The sequence below is a fragment of the Camelina sativa genome, chromosome 4 (genome assembly GCF_030686135.1).
Source record: "Camelina sativa cultivar CO46 ecotype springtype chromosome 4, ASM3068613v1".
NCBI classification, from domain to species: Eukaryota; Viridiplantae; Streptophyta; class Magnoliopsida; order Brassicales; family Brassicaceae; genus Camelina; species Camelina sativa.
In genome coordinates this window covers 6,662,715-6,677,571 of record NC_141883.1, presented here as the reverse complement: position 1 = coordinate 6,677,571, position 14,857 = coordinate 6,662,715, and the positions used below count along the sequence as shown (strand labels likewise).

General features: G+C 31.9%; 2 protein-coding genes across 3 annotated transcripts; both read right to left on the bottom strand.

Annotated features, from left to right (window-relative positions):
* Positions 1-5,239: 5,239 nt before the first annotated feature.
* On the bottom strand, positions 5,240-10,634 carry LOC104780011 (uncharacterized). 2 transcript variants are annotated; one of them, XM_087510010.1, is made up of 11 exons: positions 9,984-10,634; positions 9,753-9,890; positions 9,455-9,664; positions 9,177-9,314; positions 8,951-9,060; positions 8,697-8,829; positions 8,489-8,609; positions 8,194-8,412; positions 7,560-8,077; positions 7,353-7,464; positions 5,240-5,708 (listed from the first exon to the last, which is right to left on the bottom strand). In XM_087510010.1, the coding sequence occupies exons 1-11, from the start codon at positions 10,272-10,274 to the stop codon at positions 5,698-5,700; spliced, it is 2,001 nt and encodes a 666-aa protein (XP_087366136.1). In that variant the 5' UTR covers positions 10,275-10,634; the 3' UTR covers positions 5,240-5,697. The 2 variants fall into 2 exon arrangements, with proteins under 2 accessions (XP_087366136.1, XP_010502772.2); XM_010504470.3 differs by lacking the exon at positions 5,240-5,708 and having other exon boundaries at positions 6,985-7,464.
* Positions 10,635-12,713: 2,079 nt separating this feature from the next.
* On the bottom strand, positions 12,714-14,176 carry LOC104780010 (oleosin 20.3 kDa). Its single transcript, XM_010504469.3, has 2 exons — positions 13,822-14,176; positions 12,714-13,325 (listed from the first exon to the last, which is right to left on the bottom strand). The coding sequence occupies exons 1-2, from the start codon at positions 13,975-13,977 to the stop codon at positions 12,900-12,902; spliced, it is 582 nt and encodes a 193-aa protein (XP_010502771.1). The 5' UTR covers positions 13,978-14,176; the 3' UTR covers positions 12,714-12,899.
* Between the last annotated feature and the right edge of the window lie 681 nt (positions 14,177-14,857).

Below are 14,857 nucleotides of genomic sequence, written 5' to 3'. Positions count from 1 at the left end.
ACTGAATAAAGACAACTCTACTTATAATTTGTATGTATTATAAGTATAAGATATTATATAAAAAATTATTGTAAAGAGTAACAAGTATCATAACAGTTATTGATATTTATATTATTCATAAACAAATATTATGCTTAAGTGAGAATAGAATATGAATGATTATAATAAAATAATTTAAAAAATAAAATAAATTTCATCTTAATTCTTAAAAAGCACATATTTTACGAAAAATTCTGATAAATAAACAAAACTGTAAGTGACATAATTAAAGTTGATTAAATTTCTATATTACTATAGTCATTTCTAAAATATTTAGTTAGATTATAGAATAATGGTGGATAATGAATATTAAAATTCATATTATTTAGATTCAGCATAAAAAAAAATTTGTGTCAGCAAACAATAATTTATTGATTTTTTAGTTATCTAAGATATAAACATTTAGATAAACATAACTATTGGAACGAAAAGATATAAACATTTAGATAAACATAACTATTGGAATGAAAAAATTGTAAATAAAATATGGTGAAAAATCATAACTCTACAATGAACAAAAGCAACTGTATGGTTTTCTTTTATGGTAATAAACACAACTCTACAATGAACAACACAACCGTATAACTTTTTTCCAGAAAAAAAGAAATTATTTAACGAAAAGGTACGACGAAAAATTGCAATTTACTGGCATGTATTCAGATTGTTATTATTATATAGATTTTTATTATAAAAGACACAACTTTACAATTAATAGACGCAACCGTATGATTTTTAAAAAAATAAATATATTATAAAAATATTTTACGGTAAAAGACACAACTCTACAATGAACAAACATAACTGTATCATTTAAAAAATATATATATATATACAAAAAATTATTTAACGAATCTCCTTTTATATTGAAGTGACGAATCAAATCATTGTTTTTTTCTAACAGTTGAAATTTTATCTGGAAAATAATACAATTTAAAACGATTCATTTCACGTTTACTACAATTAAAGCGTCCAATACAAATGAAAATGTACAACAGTACAAGATAGCCATATAGCTTGAGCATATCTTTTCAGATCTGGACTTTGTAGTAATGTTAATGCACATCCAAATTTCGATGTATATAATCCATATAAACTGCTTGTAAATAGAAGACATCTTTATTACCATATTCAAAAGTCAAATCCAAAAACTCATTATATAATTCATCTAACTCTTGGAAAAAAACTCTAGGTATTTTCATTAAATTTTATATATATATATATATAACTGACTAAAAGTTGTAAATTAGATTAATCATTCCAAAAATCTTTTGTTAAATCAAGAATTGGAGAAATTTCTTTACTTTTAAAATAATAAATGCTAGAGAATAATTTTGGAATGCTCTAAAAACTGTTGAGATTGAAATTTTATATTATTTTGTCTCATGGCAAAAAAAATGTAAATAGTGATACGAATATTCGAATAAACGCAACTCTACAATGATCAGTTGCAACTTTACCAAAAAAAAACTGCTACAATGAACAATTGCAACTTTTCGTAAAACATACAATTGAAATTTCCTACAAATTTTTTGGAAAATTATCTAAAAAGGTACAATTGAAAAAACACAATTTTCGTGACATTTATTCGGATTGCTATTATATATAGATTTGTAAAAAAAACAAACCAAATTGAACCAAACCAAAAATTGTTAGAATAAAATAACCAACCGAACCGGGAAATTGAGAGAACTTGTAGTTGTTGCAGCGACAAAAAATGAAGGTGAACCAGAACCATTATATATCTCTTGTTTTTTAATTTGTTTTTATCTCGTGGTACTAAGGAGTCAATCCTAGTATATGATATTTTTTTTGTTTTTATTAGTAAATTCTTCAATTTATCAACATGTAGTATACCAATTTAGAATTACTTACAACATCACTAGGAAAAACCACTAATTTATGTTTCTTATTTTTTCACATAATTCATTCCAAAGTAATTACTAAGAAAAAAATTGTCTTAAAAACTCCAACTTTTATTTAAAAATGTCGTATTAAGTTGGAAAATTTTCATCAGACAGTTAAATACTTAAATGTTGATATTTTAAAGTCATTTAATGTAAAAGATACTCAGATGATATTAAGATATGTAATTTGTATATTACTAGATTAGGCTCGCGTATTAACGCGGATATAGAAAAAATATGTAAAATTTTAAATTGTATTCAAAATATTAATTTATTTCATTTGATTTTTTTAAACCGGATTAGGAGTTTACACACTCCATCTTGCAATACAATTTCTTTGTATATTATTACATGACAATAAAATTAGATTTTAATTCTATGCACTCAATCCTAATAAGTAATATTTATAATTTTTATATCAGAAAAATGTGAATTGTATCAAATTTATACCTTACTTAATATTTTATAAAAACTAAAAATTATTGAAACATAATTCTCAAAAAAAAAAACTGAGAACGAATTTTATCTCATAACAATTCTTAAATATATTTGTTTCATATTTTGTAATCTCATAAGTAATAGTTTTACTATTTGTCCAACATTATCATAAATTAATCAAAAATTCAAAGACGTTATAACGAGAAAATTATTTATTTATGTAAAGGTAAGTATCTACAATCCTTTTTCTTATAGGAATAATAATTGACAGTATAATTTATTTAATTATGATATTCTAATAATTAATTGTATAATTTTCTTAATTCTTTTTCTTGTAGAATTAGTATTTTAAAATTAGAATTAGTATTATTTTTTATATACATATATGAACTATCTTTTTATATTTATTAAATTGTTTACATTTTTAATTTCTTATAATTGACACGTGTCGTGATCACATGAGTTGCTAACTTTGAAAACCAAGGTTTATATAATAACATAATATTGTATACCCTATCAAATCATTCACCTATTGAAAAACTTAAGAAAATTACATTAATTTCTTATTTTTCTTACATTATGTTAATCACTAATTTTAGCACATTGAACCTTTTCATACTTTAATCATTTTCTGTATAATTTTTTTTTACTATATGATTATAATAAAAATAATTGCAATTAAATTGTAAATATTTTCCTTATTAATTGCACATATTTTCCTATTGAAATTAGTAATTTAATAGATAAATTTCCTGTTAGAATTAGTGGTATAATAGATTACTTTTGGTTTTATATACTTTCAAAAATATTAATTGTAATCCTTATATTCTTAGGATTTTTTTTATTTTCCGATAATTATTAAATAAAATTTTTTTTCACACATGTCAAAATATTATCGATATACTTGACACATGTCGTGAATATATGAATTACTAACTTTGAAAACTAAGCTTTATATAATAAGATATAATTATCTAATGAAAAAGGAAGATAAGATAATTTTGAGTTTTAGGCTTTTAATCCAAACCAAAAAGGTCATGGAAAAGGATTAATACAGAAAATCATAGTTAAATAGTGAATCATTTGTACCTAACTTTAAATACATGTACAAGATCTACACACTTACGTTACGTTAATAAAAAATGCTAGTTATGATAAATTCACTTTGACCTTTGTTGAACTTTTCATGTATATTTTCTAAATTTATAACTACAGGTAGAATCATCAAATGGGTTAGGTATATGGAATTAAAGTTTTTAAAAATATCATTCAATAATTTTATGTTATATTTAAGTTGGCAACAAAAGATTTTGTTTGCAAGATGAATGAGTTGAATAATATTCAACCTGAACAACCTAATATTTTCAATTTTTTCAGTTTTAAGTAACCATTTGTAGCCTTATTTATTTTTAAGCAATTATTTGCACCTTTTATATAGCTGATTATTCGCTATATTTACTCTTTATTTTCAGTCTGACCCCTGATTAAGTGCTTCTTCACCACTTTGTTTGGAACAATGATAAGAAGCTTGATTTCTTCAAGAAGGTTAGTGACTATGCTGATGATCCCAAGAATAGCTTGTCACTTCAGACAACATTAGTCTTACAAAAGCTATTGGAGATGCTAAAAGTTGGGAAGGTAAGCTAGATTCTGAGTTTGTAGACTACAACAACAAATACAACAAAAGGCACTTCAACGCTCAAGGGAATAGCTGGATACATCATGTGAAACCGTACCATTATGGCAACAAATTTTTTGCATCATGTGAATGAAAGAGAAGGATACCAAAACTGAAAGAAGATAACATTAAAGATTTTGTATCATTTATAGTCTGATAAATTTTGAGTATTTGTTTGTTTGGTGTTTGTATCTCTATATGTTTGTACTATGAAGATGTATTTAGGAGGGATGAGAGTGGAAGATATGAGTGTAAACTTCCTGATGCTATTAGGTCAATTAAAATGGCTCTAAATACTAGCATCTCCATTTTTTTCCTATGTAAAATGGCTCTAAATACTAGCATCTCCATTTTTTTCCTATGTAAGAATGTAAGATATTTTGAATAAAAGAGTTGCCCTATGAGCTGAGTAAGAAACATCATGTAGTCCTCAAAAGTCATCAAATTCTTGCTTACCAGAATTTGCATATGGGATCCATGATAAAATCAGGTTTTTAATCTTTACAACAGCGTCTTTCTTCTCAACTTTGTATACAGCACCAACTGACATCCCCAAACCTATAATGGGTCGAGCTATACCCCATGTATCATCATCAAAATCATATAACATTGTCTGACCAACAGCTTAGGTGAACCTATAACATTGTTTTCCTTTCCATGTGGGAACAGTGTGAAGACAAGCTTTCTAGGATATCACACGGAGTGTGCAGGAAACAATGTAATATTGAAGATAGCAACCTCAGTATCCTCCCTAGGAGCCGTTCTTCTTAGTTCTAGTAGGAGTCCCTGTCCAATCAGAGCTCGTAGATTTTGGCATGAAAAAACCAATCCAACGCCACAGGCTCCTTTTACAAGAGTGTTTTTACTACTACACAAAACCTGAAAGATATGAGAAATATTTAGTGATTAGGCAAAAGAAAAAGGCACAAGTAAAAATTACTAACAAGCTAAGTTAGTGATTAGGCACAAAAAAAAGGCACAAGTAAAAATTCCCCTCTCAATTTTTTATTTATTTATTCCAAGAAAGTCACTTTTTCACTAATTGTGTTAACAATTTAAGGACTAGTTTAGCTGAACTACACCTGCAAGGAAGATGACCTGACGTATCACATCCACCAGCTTTTCAATCTTATTACCAGGAAGTTTTTTCTGTCTTACATATCTACGCCGGACGCTGTTAGGTCAGAAAGAGAAGTGATTTTAATATGATGTTGATGAGATTCTAAAGCAGGAAAAGTTTCATACATTACAAGCTCTATACTGCTCATGAATCATGATCTTTGATTGAAAGGTATTAGAAATTTAGAACTGGATCCTAATATCACACCCCATTATTGTCCTGCGAAATCATGTATACTTGCTTGCAAATATTTCCCCGGTATATATTTTAGGCAACGCATAAGCAATCCGAATATCAGCAGAGATTCGTGGCGGGATGAGCATCAAAGAGAAGCCATCGATGAAATCAATTCCCTCTCAAACAACGATGACGACGAATCTGCAAGTGGAATCCGAAGTACTGTGAAATTCAAGAACGGCTCCAAGAATTCACATACTCCCACCATTCCTAATCGCCGGTTATGCATCACAAAGTGTGATACTTGATGAAGAAGCTTTGTTTGTGTCTCCTCCGTTCGGCTAGAAAGAATCTGAAACCAACAGCAACAACAAGCATCGGTTACGATTATCATAGTTACGGTTTATTAACCATCAGTTACAGTTAAAAATTTTGTTTAACCGTTTATTAAACGGTTTATTAACCATACAGTTTTGGTTGAAGCGGTTACGGCTATTTTATAATATGATATGATTGATATTATTTGATGATATAATAAAATTGATATTATTTATTTATAATTAATATGTTCTTTTAGTGTGTACTCATATTTCTAAATATCATATGATTCATATTAAATAAATAACTATTAGTATATTTTATTACGTTTTTAAAATGGTACGGTTAACAAATTATGGTTTAACTATGAGGTGAACTAAAGATTTTGATACGGTTATGGTTAATATAATTTAACTATATATTTACGGTTAACTGTTACGATTTTTAACTATTTTATACCGTTATGGCCCGAAATATGGTTACTATTTAATTTTGGTATACCTAGTTTCAACCATGTATAATATACACTTAGAACTTAGGCACTTCTGCGTCTTCGTCGACATGTATTTAGAGTTTATGTTGTCTTCTTTTTTCTTCCCAGCGTCCAAGACACCATTGTTTTCCAGCAACTGATGGGGATTCAGATTCACTTGATGTATATACTATGGATTTTAATATCTTACGATTGCATTTTTAAGAATATCTATTTTAAGAACGGTCTATTTTAATATCTTAAGCTAGGTTGCATGGAAATGGAAACGGATACGCGGAAACGAAACGTTTCGGAAACGGGAAACGATTTTTTTTCAAAAATTAAGTAATGGAAACGTGTAGGAAACGTATATATATATATATATATATATGTCTACAGATATATATATATATAGGTATAATAAGTCTCCAAACATAAAAACCATATTAAAAAAAATCTGAAACAACACAAATTCAAAACAGAAATATTAAATAGTTTAGTTAAAAGTAAAACTGTAAAAAAATAAACGTTCAAAATCAGTTTTTTGACCAGCATCGCCATATATTTAGGGATTTTAACTTTTAAGCTACTAATTATATTATTTTGTTTTTCATTATATGTATCATTAATACTTATATTTTCAAATTATTTATTTATTAAATTTTGAAATTATAAAAAAGAGTTTTCGTCGCGTTTCCAAAACGGAAACGGAGTTTCCATCGTGTTTCCAAACAGAGATTTTTAGGAATCGTGTTTCTGTGACTTGTTTCCGAGTTTCTATTTCTGAAACATTTCGGAAACGAGAAACGCACCTCAAAAAGAGTTTCTATGCAACATAGATCTTAAGACTCTAGTGTATATATATTTTGGATTCATTTTCTTAAGTTCTTAATTTCTTCGGCTTACGGCTGTATTTTCTAACATAATCAGACTATCAAACTCAAAACAAAATAAACCGAACATACAAACGAAACCCTTACGACAATAAGGAGTTATGCCTCTCTGGCTCTCTCTATTTATCTTCTTCCTCAGTTTTTGTTTTTTCTTTTCTCCTCTCTTTTAATAAGTTTTTGAAAGATGGGATGTTTGCATTTTGGACCTATAGGTGCAGCTCGGCTGTAGCATCCTACGGGTTGGAATATAGAACAAGTGCGACAGCGACTAGAACCACAGTAGCAACTAGAACCACAAGAGTAATGGTTGTACCTTTGAGGCTGATACTTCCACGAGGGAGTCTCCTAGATATCACTTTGCAGGATTCGTCAGCTTCTTTAAAAAGAGAAGCTTTGGCTTTTCTTCCAGTGACGGCTTTTTTGTTCTAAAAACATCACAGGTTACTTACGAGATGAAATTACAACTGAGTGGAAGGTGAAGAAATTAGTTAGCTTAGAATAATAAGAGGTAATTAATTACCTTTAGCATGAAGCTCTTAATAGTTTGACTGAGAGTGAGAGTATCACTTGGTGATGATGTCAATTTGAGGGAATGATCCTTCCATTCGTCTACAAGCTTTTTAAGAAGAGCAACACTAACTTTCAGGTTCTTATTATAGAGATTGTCCCAGCGCTTCCAGCAATCAACGTTTTCGGTCAGAGACCAGATAGCGATTGATGTAGCTTCCTCGGCTAAAACAGGATTTCCTGTAACTTGTTTAGCTGATTTCAAAGACAAACTGAATATCTCTAGAGTGACTTGTTTGATTGCCTTGCTTCCTATTGAATAGGTAAGAAAAGTATATTCTTCACTCAGTGGTGATGGTGATCCTTTGAGGGAATGATGATCTTCACATCTCTCTACAAGATTTTTAAGAAGAGAAACACAAGCTTTTAGATTCTCCTCACAGAGATTGTCCCAGTGCTTCCAGTAATCAAGGATAATGGTCAGAGACCCGATAGCAATGGCTGTAGCTTGCTGGGGTAAAACAGGATTTCCTAGAAACAACGGTAACAAAAATATGAGAACTCTAGCAACTTGGAGAATAAAGAGAAGGGAAGCAGCAGAAAACTCAAGGATTCATCAAGGTTTGGATATAGTTACTAATTAATACCTTCTCGAGCTAATCTCAAAGAAAAAGTGAATATATGTTGAATCATTGCCTTGCTTCTTAGTGGACTGTTCTTGCATCGGCTTAGAAGCTTTTTAAGTAAAGTAAGACTCTCTTTTAGATTCTCCTCGTAGATATTCTCCCAGTGGTTCCAGCAATCAACGATTTCGGTCAGAGACCGGATAGCGATTGCGGTAGCTTCCTTTGCTAAAACTGGATTGTCTGCCAACAACAACAACGGTTACAGATTACAACTCTATATGAATTCAAGGTTTAGTTTGTTACTAATTAATAATACCTTCTCCAGATAATTTCAAAGATAAAGTGAATATCTGTTTTATCGCTTTGTTTTCTGATGTCTTAGCAAGAGCTACTTCCTTCAACGAGGGATAAATTGCCTCAAACCTACTAGTAGTAGTCTGTGTGCATACATACCCTTGTGATCAGAATATTCCATAGACGCAACAAGGTTTTTGTTTCTATAAAATATAAGTCCAATTACCTACCTCTTCTCTTGCGGATGTGGCAGGGAATGTAAGCCGCAGCAAGGTCTCAAATGAATGAGGTGGAATCACTGGCGTTCCATCCAAAAGAGGAGCATTTACAAGTATGGTTTGAGCATGAGGTTTCGCCAGAATTCTGATAAAAGAGTATTGCAATGAACAAAAACAAGATCAGATATGATTGTATATATATATCTATCTGTCTATATATAGCAAATTAATTAAGGAGGAGACCACAAGAAACACTTTTGACTTACTTCTCAACCAGCTTTAGGATGGGATCACTTGACTGAGGGTTTTCAGAGACTAGTGGTAACAAGTTATGCACCCATGAATACAAGCCTACAGGTAAATTATCTTGGGAGGCCTGTCCACGTATATTATATATATATATTACAATCAGAATACAGAAACACACACAAACAATTGCAAAACTCTAGGTCCTAGTTCACATAAAAATTAAAAGGGATCACGCGAAGGAACCTGCGCTATAAACCAAATTGTAACCGGAATCCGGCAGGGTCCATGATACTGACGCTTGCTCCGCAGGGTGGGCAAAACACTAGTGAAGGGAAGAGGATCGCTGCGCAACATCATTGCTAATGTAACACATATTGACACCTAAATCGTAAAACAAATATAATATAGTGCAAACAAAATGTAAGTAGATACACAGATTTAATAAGAGAGAGAGAGAGAGAGAGAGAGAGAGAGAGAGAGAGAGAGTCACAGACATAAGTGAAAGCGAAATGATAATTTACCTCAGCTACGCAAGGATGACCTGGTTTATAATATCCTGGACAAACATCTTCAGCATGGAAAACTCCTCCTCGTTGTATATATAAATCACAGATAATATAATTAAACGTCAACAAGACAAAGCTACAGCGTGAACGAAAGTCTGGAACTAGTCTGTCGAGCCAATCGACTGATGCTTTGTAGAGAGGTTCAGGAATACAAGATAAAGGAACCTGTATATATATATAATCATTGGATGAATCTGGCGTAGGTAGAGAATTTTGATTCACAAGAAAAAGAAAAACAAAAATAGTAGCTCACATGAAGCACATTGAACAGGTTGGGCAAATCTTCCTCCTGGAGCATCGCACGCCATGGACATGGTACTCCGGAAAGTGCATCCTCATAGAAGTCGAGAAATTTTGCTAGCCGCAAAGTCGATACATCCGGATCCGTTGGCTATATATATTTGTTAACAAATAAACAAAAATATTGATCATTTAAGATGACAACTAAGTACACTTGAGAGACATCATCATCGCCTGAACGTACCAGTACTTTGACGAGGAAATCGCCAATATCTGATGGAGCAATCTTTGCCAAAGCTTTGGAAAGAGACACTTCCCAATCCGTTTTTTCTTCTTTTTCCTCCTTCAGATTCGATTCATCAACCTCCACGTTATGATCGCTGTAAGCTAGGTTTTCATTCGCAGTCGCCGTCGCACCGTTCGGTTTATCGCCGTTTGCTAGGTTTCCGTTCGCTGCTTTTTGCTTCCGCTTCCGGGACACTACTTTCTTCCATCCGTGCTCGTTGACTCCATTGTACTCCACTGATTCGCTCATCCGATGATCCTCAACAATTATTTTTGTTCTCCGTCAAAAATAATAAGTCGAATTCTTAGCCTAATTTTTTTTTTCTTTTTTTCAAACAAATTCTTAGCCTAATTAAGCACACAAGTCACCTAGCCACTAATATGATTGCACGTGGTTTATGTCCTATAATTTAAAGTAATAAAAAAAAGTAAAAGTTATATTAAATGAAACGAAATCATAATCACCATTAGGTCCATTTACACATTTCTACGATCTTTATTTCCTAAATTATAAATATTTCATTGATAATGTCACAGATTAGATCATTAGAAACCTATACTAATTAATGGTTCCATGTCAAAAAAAAAAAAAAAAAAAAAAAAAAAAAAAAAGTAAAGATATGGAAGCATAAAGCGGTAATTAAACCAAAGTTTTCGGTGGTGCATATCTAAAGAAAGGCAATTGCAGATTGTAAAGCACCACCTAGTCGCGAGAAAAATTAGTTCTTGAAGCTTTTTGGCAGGAGGCCCGAGACCGAGCCATCACACATTCTCCCTTCGTCATGTGATCGATTCTTCGAAAACATTTTCCAAATCAACGATTCACAATCTTAAAATCCTTAAAATTAAACCGTTTCATTTTTTGTCCACATATTTAACTCCAACTGATTTCTTTGCTTTTGGACATTCTGAATCCTTAAGTTCTCTTCAATGCATCAAAACTGTTTCACGACGGCTATTATGGAGCGGGACCATCGTTTATATTTCCCAAAACCTAGGTTATAAGGAGAGAAATCCATAAACACTTATATATTACCACTCTCTCCCATATCTCTACCAATGTGGGATCTTAACACTCTGTCTCCTGACTCTCTCACGTACTCAAAGGAAGAGAGTAACTATTGTGATGTGTTCGTTTGTGGAGCTTATGAGGTCGAAAGAGAGTTTGGGTACGGTGAAAAAAGCAGAGAATAACGAGAGCAGTGATTCAAGCTAAGAGAGGAAAAGATGGTGTGGTAAAAAGGTACAATTCTTCACTGCTAAGAATTGGAAGAGACATAACTACGACACAACAAGTTTGTGATCATAATTTTGGTCTATCAAAAACTGCGTGTCAAAATGATTGCTAGAAGACTTTTTCTCTTTTACTTCTACTTTTGGACTAAAATTATTTGATGATATAAATTAATTATGAATTTTTGTGGTTGTTTGTCATGTCGGAAATTTTGCAAAGAGCACGATTAAAAAGGTGATTTTAAAAATAGTGAAGGAGCACCGCGCATCAAGCCAAGAAGAAGGCTTTACATGCCACATAAATGCAAGTAAATAAGAACCTCAAAAAGTCGTCTAAGGTTAATAGATCGAAGGTATCATTTGTCTTAACTTTGCAATTCATGTCTACGCATTCTTTTATATAATCTCAATTTTCCACAGTCCAAAGATATAATATAAGCGACCTTTTCCCTAGAAGCAACGGTAACAACACCAAAGTTGACACTTATAAATCACGACGAAAAAACTTCCCGTTCTGTCAATATATAAATGAGTAAATGACTGATAGTTTAAATATTTTTGCATCTTAACCTTACTTTACGTCCTGTGGGCTTCCCTGTTTGGCACAAAACATCAGTCCCACTACAAAAAGGGTTAATTTCAAAAATTGAAATGATATTAGTTGAATACGTGTACTTAAATATATAAGAAATCCCTTTATATATGGACATGGTACTTCCCGGTGCATGGCCATGCAACCACAACGACCTAGTTGTTCATATTGGACAAGAAATCCCACAATAATATATATGGTGGATCAAGTAACCTCTTGGGGCATAATTAAACACATCAAACAAACATGCCTTATGTGGCTCATCTTTGTGAACTACGACTATTTGTTTTCCGACTACCCCTTTTCCAATAAAATCTGGCAGCATCTTACCCGAAAGCTTCGTTTGATCATGTCATCCTAGAACTAATATATATATATATATATATATATATACAATAAAAAAAAAGATACAGTAATTAATCAGCTTCCTTGGTTGAAAAGAGAACACTTGCATGGCATTTCTTCAAGAATGGCAAGCTTATATCTACGAAATATGGCAAGATTAAAATCGCATCACCATTGCGGTCTAATTTTCACTTGAACGCCCTAACTCTCTTCCGAGCTACATTCCAAAAGGTTCTATCATCATCGATGTGTCGATGGCCTCATTATCCAAAATGTTCTTTCGGGAGGCCTCGATCGAACAAGACATTTGATCTTCTTCTCTCGGCTTAGTATCCAAATGGTGTCCTTCCTTCACTCAATGATGGTTTTCAACTAATTTTGTACTCAACTAATGGTTGAGAAATCGAAGGTTATGATTGATTATGATTCCAGTTTGACTCTCTAGTTGGTAATTAAATAAAAAAATGCAAGAAAACTACTCACCCAAAACAAAAACAAAAAATAGTATGAAGTTTCTGGTTATCTCGAAAAAAAAACATGTTTATTTTCATTTATTATTTAACTAACAAGGGTTTTTATTTGGACAAGACAAAACGAACGTGCACGGTACACAAGATATATATTCTAAAAAGAAGAAAGAAACTGGGACATATAACATAAAAGGTAAAATTACATTATCGCCTTCCAAAAAGACTCACGCAATATTTATGTTATATTCCTCCTTGCTTTACCCGGTTCATGGGTCTCAGTAGTGAGTTCAGTATCACGAGCCTCATGTGCCTTATCTTGCACATACTGGCCCATCTCTTTTCCCTTCATACCAGCATAGCCTACCGCATCAGCCATACGTCGCTTAGCGTAGTCCAATTGCTCTGGCATTGTATCACTCCTCCCTCGGAGATAGTTTAAGACCCACGAGACAGAGCTCAGACCCGTCAGCCCAAACAACCCAGAAGCCAAGATTCCGGTCACAGCGAGCCCGATAGTGAGAGCCGCTGGGACGATCACCGGACTAAAGAGAAGGAAGAGGGGAATGGAGACCAGCAAGCCGATCACCGAACCGGCGAGAGTGAGCCCAGCTAGGGTTAGCAGTGTGCCACCGATGGGAACTCCCGCTATAAGGGCCATGATCTGCATGTGTACATTTAATAAGTGTTCTTTATTTAGACCTTTTCTTTTGTTAAAATATATATATATATATATATATATATATATATATTTAGACCTTTTCTAATGTCAAAAACTCAAAATGTTAAAAGCGACCAATAAACCTCTAGAAATGATCCTATTATATGCATGCATGCATGACCATGATCTATTAAACATACAAGTGACGCCGTATAACCCTGATTTAAAATTTTATTTATTTCCAAGAAATGATTGCATATGTGAAAGAAAAAGAAAAAGAAAATCCTAAGACTTGGAAAATAATATGGACTAATCAGTTGCCAAAAAAAAAATATATGGACTAATCACATGATGTCTAATTAGTTCGAGACTCATGATTCTTTACTATTTCATTTTTTTTTCTATTTTAAGTTTTCAGAAAATCGTTACATAGTTTCGAGTGAGTGATTAGTTTAGAGGAAAGGAAAAATGAAAAACTAAAGGAAGCACAAAATAATACTTGGTTAGTGGAGGGGCCGCGACTCTTAAAATCAGAACCAGCACCATAACCGCCATAACCACCGTAACCGACATCATCTTCGTAGGACGGCTGAAGATGAGCACGTTTGTCAGTACGGTCGACATGCCCACGCCTATCACGGTCCACATTCGCCATATCGACTGATATGATCTATAACTAAAGAGCAAAGTGGTAACAGAACTAAGGGGAAAAGTGTAACAGAACACAAAGGGGGTATAAGAGATAAGTCTAAAAGAACATATATATAAATGGATTGAAATACAAATTTTGTAGTAGATGGAGCTTTGGAGTGAAGAGAAAAGGACACGTAAGAATGTGTTGAAGGGAGAGGTGTGGCTTTGCATGATTTCCAAGTTTCATTCTTTACCTGATCTTCTTTGCCTTCTTCTCTCCACCGTACATATTTAAACAAAAACAAACAAAACATTCGATTAACTATTGCTCTCCTCTCGACGCATCTACACCGCTGCGCACCTGTGTGCCAAAAACATCTTTCTCTTTTTATATATTAATCTTTTTGTATAGTTTTTTTTTCAGCTTTAGGATAATCCTCTATATATATATCCGGTTAAATCGACCTGCTAAGAATAAATTTTCATATGTATACAGTATATCTAATCCAAGTTTGGAAACAAATATATTTAAAAAAAAAAAACCCTATACGACCACTACAAAAAAAGTACATCATTTATTTTATATTTTTGCATTAGTTTTAAATGATGCAAAAATAATTTACATCACTTTAATAAATAATTTACATTTTGTTGATGCAAATATTTTGTATAGATTTATATCGAATCGATGTTAATATTCAAAATTTTTACATCAATTATTGTAATCAATGTAAATATATATCATTTATTTAAAATTGATGTCAACATTTATATCAATTTATTTAAGTGATATTAGTATTTATATCACTTAGTTAAACTGATGTTTAAATAAGTGTAAGTTTTACTCCGTAATTTTTAATATCATTTACAGTAACCGATGATAATTATTCCTATCAATTATA

Coding starts and splice junctions, on each gene's coding strand:
- LOC104780010 (XM_010504469.3), bottom strand. CDS start 13,977: ATGGCGAATGTGGACCGTGATAGGCGTGGGCATGTCGACCGTACTGAC. Junction 13,326..13,821: donor GCGGCCCCTCCACTAACCAA/GTATTATTTTGT, acceptor GTACACATGCAG/ATCATGGCCCTTATAGCGGG.
- LOC104780011 (XM_010504470.3), bottom strand. CDS start 10,274: ATGAGCGAATCAGTGGAGTACAATGGAGTCAACGAGCACGGATGGAAG. Junction 8,610..8,696: donor CCACATCCGCAAGAGAAGAG/GTAGGTAATTGG, acceptor GTATGCACACAG/ACTACTACTAGTAGGTTTGA. Junction 7,465..7,559: donor TTAAGAGCTTCATGCTAAAG/GTAATTAATTAC, acceptor TGATGTTTTTAG/AACAAAAAAGCCGTCACTGG.